Raw genomic sequence first — 6,810 nt, 5'->3', positions numbered from 1 at the left:
CGCGCGGAGCCACCTGGACAATTGTCTCTATAATCGACGTTTTGTTTCGTTGTGCTTTTTGTATATCATTAAGGTGTTTTTTGAAGCATTACGCATTTTGTTTTTGTCAGCAAATTCACCATCAAGCCTCGGAGCCAGCTGAGATGTGCGGGGCAAACGACCTGCCAAATAAAGGTTACTTTAACGATTCTATTATATTGCACTTTAAGAAGGTAATTAGATTTGACGACTTAAACCATCTGCTGAGGCTTTTTGGCGCATTAGACACAGTCCAGATGTACAATTTACTAGATGTAATTGAAGTTTGTTATTTTTCCAGAGTAGTTAAGCTATTGAAATCACTCTGTGAAACAGATTTAAATAACATAGGTTGTGTTATAACAAGGTGGTGGAAGTGTCAACCAGCTCGGAGGGATGTTTCTCAACGGCAGACCTCTTCCGGAGTCCAAAAGGAGGAAAATGATCGAGCTGGCCTCGGAGGGAGTCCGGCCGAGCCAGATCTCCAGGATACTGCGGGTACGGAAACTGTTCTAGCTCCGGTAACCCCATTTATTGTCAAGATTTCAGTGTGAAGAGATGGTTAAGGCGTTTTCATGGTTTAATATTCACACACAGATAAGCTGTAGTAGCTAAATACAATAATCACTTTACAGTGGTGCAAAGTAACTACATTTACTGCTCTACTGTACTTAAGTACAATTTTGAGGTCAATTTTTACATTGTATTTTTACCCCACTACAACTCAGAGATAAATCATGTACTTTTACTCCACTACATTCATGTATTACCTTTAGTTACATCACAGATTTTGATTAATGATGGTAAATATAATCAACCCTTAAATCTTTAGTTCACCTGGAGTAAATCCAGCAGCTACCCTGCAGTATACAAAGCCATTCAAACTAGCTGCACCTTTACCAGCTCTGAGAACACTTTAATGATCAATAATTACAAAACACATCAGAGATATTATTCTGAAATGGACCAATCTGCATAACGAGTACTTCAACTTCCTGTTTCCAGACTTCATGTAAATCATTTTCTATATCTTAATACTTTTTGTTTTTATGTATAATTGCACCGTATACACAAGGCAAATTCCTCATATGTGTTAACCTATTTGTCAATAAATCTGATTCTGATTCTAATTTCTTTATCCCTTTAAGTATATTTTGATGCCAATACTTTTGTACATTTACTTGAGTAACATTGCAGGACTTTTACTTGTAACAGAGTATTCCTACAATCTGGTACTTCTACTTTTACTTAAGTACAATATCTGAATACTTCTCCCACCTTTCTCACTTTAGAACATAATACTAATAAATTATCCCAATGCATTTTTCAGGTGTCCAACGGGTGCGTCAGTAAGATCCTGAGTCGATACCAACGCACTGGACTCCTGCAGCCGAAAACCATCGGAGGAAGCCGGCCACGCCTCCTAACCCCCGGGGTCATCACCACAATCATCCAGTGCAAAAGGGAAAATCCAACCATTTTTGCCTGGGAGATTCGAAAACTACTTTCATCAGCACGAATATGCAAAGCCTCCAAAGTTCCCAGCGTAAGTGACATTGTAGTTTTGTTGTCATAAAACTGAAATTCTTCAAGCATTTGACATGCCTTTTTGTGTTCTGCAAGGTGTCGTCTATAAATCGGATTCTAAGGAAGATTCACTTGGACCATGGACCGATGTGCATGGAGACCAATGCCCACATCCGGACAGAGCAGGGTAAGTCACTGATATAAGTGAAGGAAGGAACAACCTGCCACCATCTGCTGATTATCATTGTGCATAGACAACCAGCAGAATGTAACTAAGTACATTTACTCAAGTACTGTACTTAAGTACTATTTTGAGGTACAAGGAAAAAAACTGAAAGAATGACTTTAATTAAATGTATTATGTCAACAAATTTCACATAGATGAGTTGAAAGCAATAATATTAACTTCAACCTATATATTTTTTATTTAAACTTAACATTATTGCTTTCAACTTATATCATTATGTAAAATCTCTTGACATAATACATTTAATAAAAGTACACGCTTCAGTTTTTTCAGTGTACTGTAGTTCACTTAAGTATTTTTGTGTTACTCTACTTTAATTTCACTACATTTTGTATCATTAGATTTAGATTCCCTGATTCAAGAAGAAGTGAACGAGAGAACGATGTTTGAGGCAGTATGCAGCAATGACCAGAAGCCTAAAGGTGTTCAGCAGCGAAACCGAACCACCTTCACCCCGGAGCAGAGCACGGCACTCGAGCAAGGTGACTTAAATTCCCAAGCTTACATAACACTGCGTCTTTCCATTAAGAGAAGCTCACTTAAAAACACATTTCTATCGCCCGGATCAGAGTTCTCTCACAGCCAGTATGCAGATATGTACATGAGAGAGAAACTGTCAGCCCAAGTCAAACTTCCTGAGGACACCATCAAGGTAGAGTCTTAGTATGAAATAACCACAAAGCTCACAGAGATTTACACATTTGTCTGATCAAAGCTTGTCTCTTCAAGGTCTGGTTTTCGAACAGACGGGCTAAATGGAGAAGGGAGGCCAAACACAGATGTGCCGCACAGAGTAAGAGTTAATGGCAGGGCCTCAAACGATTTTGCAAAACGGTACATTATTTGACATAATACATTTCTCCTGCAGATCTTCAGAAGCAAAGAGATGTTGTCCCTGTGAATCCAACAATGCCACACAGCTTCACGCCTCAACAAGTACAGTACTAATAAACAATTTGAGAGACAGACCTCAAAACGTTTCTTTCTGAAACACACGGTTTTCATGTATTTCCATCCACCAATCCGGATTGAACAACATTTGAATCAGAATCTGCCACCAGTTGGTGTGTTGTTTCACTGTCAATCAAATTTCATCCTACTGATGAAGCTAATTAGCTGAGTTTTTGACTGTTACATTCTTTCAAAATAACTCCTAAAGTTGCTTGTTCAATATGAATAATGCTTTCAGTTTCTCTTAATGTATATTCACATTTGAATTGTGTTTCTGTCGATTTCAAGGCAACAGGAGTAGCAAAAATCTACTCTGAAAACGCAGATGTCTGCCCTACATACAACACAGTTGCCAGGAAGTTGCAAAATGGCTACCTCTTCCCAACAGAAACAGGTAATAATCCACAAACAATCTCTTTTTATCAAATCTATGTGTTCAGTTACCTCTATGTTGTTTAATTGTCTAGAGTCTAAAATTATTGTCCGTTTTGAAGGTAATGGAGGTTGTACAGAGAAGTGACATATTGGTGTGATAGCTGCAGTGTTTATCTATAGTTTGGCAGCGATGTATGGGTTGTTGAACACCATATTCACTTTTTCAAAAGACTCTAACCCTAGGAGTAAAAAGACTCCTTAAGACAACTCCTAAGACACATTCTTTCATTCCTTTTTATCTGATTTACAGGTGTGAGACATTCTGAACATATGACATCCATCTCAGTCCCAACCTCATTCTTCCATCAGTCTAATAACACGATGGCCCAAACCATGGCTGACAACACTCCACGAGATATTCTCCACAGAGACAGACTCCATTGTCCACTGGTCCACCATCACACTGACTCAAGAACAACGCTGCCTTTAGCGACTGAGACACACAGAGCCCACCTCCCTGTGAGTCAGTGCTGGAACCAGCAGGGCATCTCTTTTACATGGAGCCAGTTCCAAACAGATGACAGGTTTCTATTCACACAGCAGCCCTGGGAGGTGAATGCCTATTTGGACTAAGTGCAGTGGTGTAAATGAACTAAGTATATTTACTCAAGTACTGTACTGAAGTACACTTTTGATGGATTTACTTGAGTATTTAAATGTTTGCTACTCCATACTTTTACCCAACTACAATTCAAAGGTAAATTGTGCACTTTTACACCACTACATTTATTTAATATCTTACTTTACAGATTTGGATCAACACTTAAAGCTGGTAAAGGTGCTGCTAGTTTTAATGACTTTGTATACTGCAGGGTAGCTTGTGAATTTACTCAAGGTGGAACTAAAGTCTGATTTGAGAACACTTTAATGCATCAATAATTATAATCAAAATATATCATATATATTATTCTGAAATGGACCAATCTGCACAATGACTATTTTTACTGTTGGTACTTTAAGTACATTTTGTTGACAATGCTTTTGTACTTTTACTTGAGTTACATTTTGAATGCAGGAACAGAGTATTCCTACACTGTGGTACTTCTACTTTTACTTTAGTACAAAAGTACTTCTCCCACCTCTAAGTGTTAGTGAGCATGTTTGTGTGTAAAGAGTGGTGACTGTAGGGACACATTCTGACCAGCAGAGGGCGACAGATGCGCTATAATCTCGTCCTTTCCACACGTTTTCTTTTTCTTTTCTTTTTTTACAAATGCCTTTTCAAATTACTACTCACTCTTCCTCAAATCTTGAATTTGTCATTAACAAGGATTAAGATAGAAATAAATAACATCTGTTCACTTGTTGTAAACTTTTATTAGCAACATCCTGATTGATCTTTATTAACGTTTCATTGAATGGCTGAATAAATCCAAATTGAAAAGATAATAATGTGTTTTTATGAAGTGATGTTTGGTTTAATTTGTTTGATTTCCAGGCTAGAAAAGAGATATTGGATGCCAATTTGTTATTAAGCCAGTGAGCAGAGGTTCTGTTTAAACAAGGGTGTCGATTTCAGAGGGTACATCTAGAGCCAATAGAGAATATTGAAACAAAAATGATATTGAGTCTAACTTTAACTGCATACCCTACAGCATTGTGATATAAATGTTAGTTCCATGGATCATTTAAGGTCACCACTGGTAATATAGAGGTTATCTCCTTTATAGTCTTGCTATTGTTACAGCTCAGAAGGAGGTTAAGGCACTCATCCAGGTTTTCCTTCCAGGGGAGGCCAGTGGGAGAATCTATAAAGTATAGCTTCAAAACATCTAAACATGACCTGATATCTGCTCTGCTTCGGTATCAGCTTTTATGACTGCAACAGGGCAGAGGCATTCAGTTCCTGAATATCCCTTTACTACAGCGAGGAGACGGTAAGACTGAGTTTCCCCATAATTGGTCACCCGGGGAAAGGTTGGGATCAGAAGGCAAACCGCTTGGTCAGCAGCAGGGAAGTGGCCTTCTGGCAAAATGACCTGTTGGAATGTAACGGTGCCGTCTGGAGCCAGATAGGTAAATGACATCTCCACATGACAGTGTGCGTTTGTGTTGGGATTTCTAGTAAATCTTCTGTAAGCCTTTTAAATAGATTTAGGTCAGTTATAGAAATGGGAACATGCTTTTTCCTATAAACTCTCTTAGGATAAGACCAGTGTTACTGTAAGTGGTCAGGAGGGGTTAACAACTGTAGTGCAATGAAACTCACTCACTAATCAACTATTAAATAATAATAGTAGAAATTACACCTTATTTATAGAGCACCTTTCATGCAAGATGCAGCGCAGTACTTTACAGAACAAGACACATACAAATAACGATTAAATATTCACAGAACCATAAAACATGAACAGTGATACCACTAAAATTAACCCAAATTAAAAGCCAAATTAAAAAGATAGGTCTTTAATTTATTTAAAATCCAATGGAGTTTGCTGTTGTAACATCCAATGGGATCCAATGGGAATTTTTTATTTGTATAGCTATTATACTTGTTATTTTACAGATTGAGAATACACTAAAAACTATAAACATTTAAAAGAATACATAAACCATTCGTTCTCAACATTTTTGGCTTGGACCCTTTTCTTGGGACCCCCTGTCAACAATTGACAAGGTTTCGTAACTGTTTGAGATCTCCAAGATGTAAAATGATTTAACATTTCACAAGAAAAACAAAGATTAGAGAATAAAATATGATAAAACGCAGATTAGGTTAGCAAAGGATTTGTTTTTTTCCTGCCTCATTAATCATCTCAAACATTACACCGTTACCCTCTGGACGGTCATCTGCAACAGTAAAACGCTGCTTTAGCATTGAAGCATCAGAATGACATCATAGGTCATTTTCTGGCAATTTTTCTGCAGAACATGTACTTTTACTTTAATGCATTAAGCAGATATTGCTAATGTTCTTACTACCACAATGAATGCACAACTACCACTTTAAATGATGTGTTTTACTTTTTTAATGAAGTGAAAGCTCTTTTTAACCACTTGATAGCAGAATACATTATCTTGATATGATAATTTGACACTACAATATGTTTTACAGTTGAAGGATTAAGTTGATCTTATCTTACATTGAGCAACCGAAAGTTTAAGAGCTGCTGAAAAGCTTATCCAGAAGTTGTTTCACACTCCAGTTTTGGACACACTAATTTGTTATCCAAACGTTTCTTAAGACAGGTTGTTATTCATCTCCTTCAGTGACTGTTTGTGTGACCTCTGTTGCTTTCAGCCACTTAAGAATATTCATCATTCACCAGAATTTGCTGCTCTGAGTGACTCAGAGCGTAAACTGCCAAAAAGCCAGAACAGATAAGCGTGTGCTGTTTCTTTGAACAAATCACAAATCTGTAGGCCTACATGCCAGCAGTGTGAACTTTTTATGTTAGAAATTTAACAATTTTGTGGTGGTTTTTGATGTTATTGAGAATGCTGAATCAATTTCTGACATTATTAGGATCAAAAATGGCAGTTTTGAGTCCCCTAAAACCTCAAAATCAACAGCTCAACAGGAGTCCAGATATGGCCACTTTCTGGTTAAAATTGCATTTTTTGGTCCTGAAAATGTCCGAAACTGATTGAACATCCTCCAATACCACTCCAAAAGTGTCCATATCAGTCAA

General features: G+C 37.5%; 1 protein-coding gene across 1 annotated transcript; it reads left to right on the top strand.

Moving 5' to 3' along the window:
- On the top strand, nt 1–2,596 carry pax4 (paired box 4). Its single transcript, XM_063906053.1, has 7 exons — nt 1–174; nt 386–516; nt 1,349–1,564; nt 1,642–1,732; nt 2,134–2,274; nt 2,362–2,444; nt 2,522–2,596. The coding sequence occupies exons 1-7, from the start codon at nt 144–146 to the stop codon at nt 2,594–2,596; spliced, it is 768 nt and encodes a 255-aa protein (XP_063762123.1). The 5' UTR covers nt 1–143.
- The last annotated feature ends 4,214 nt before the right edge of the window (nt 2,597–6,810 follow it).

The sequence above is a fragment of the Eleginops maclovinus genome, chromosome 17 (genome assembly GCF_036324505.1).
Source record: "Eleginops maclovinus isolate JMC-PN-2008 ecotype Puerto Natales chromosome 17, JC_Emac_rtc_rv5, whole genome shotgun sequence".
In the NCBI taxonomy this organism is placed as follows: Eukaryota; Metazoa; Chordata; class Actinopteri; order Perciformes; family Eleginopidae; genus Eleginops; species Eleginops maclovinus.
This window is presented reverse-complemented; position numbering and strand designations above follow the sequence as displayed.

Coding starts and splice junctions, on each gene's coding strand:
- pax4 (XM_063906053.1), top strand. CDS start 144: ATGTGCGGGGCAAACGACCTGCCAAATAAAG. Junction 175..385: donor AAACGACCTGCCAAATAAAG/GTTACTTTAACG, acceptor TGTTATAACAAG/GTGGTGGAAGTGTCAACCAG. Junction 2,445..2,521: donor TTCCTGAGGACACCATCAAG/GTAGAGTCTTAG, acceptor TGTCTCTTCAAG/GTCTGGTTTTCGAACAGACG.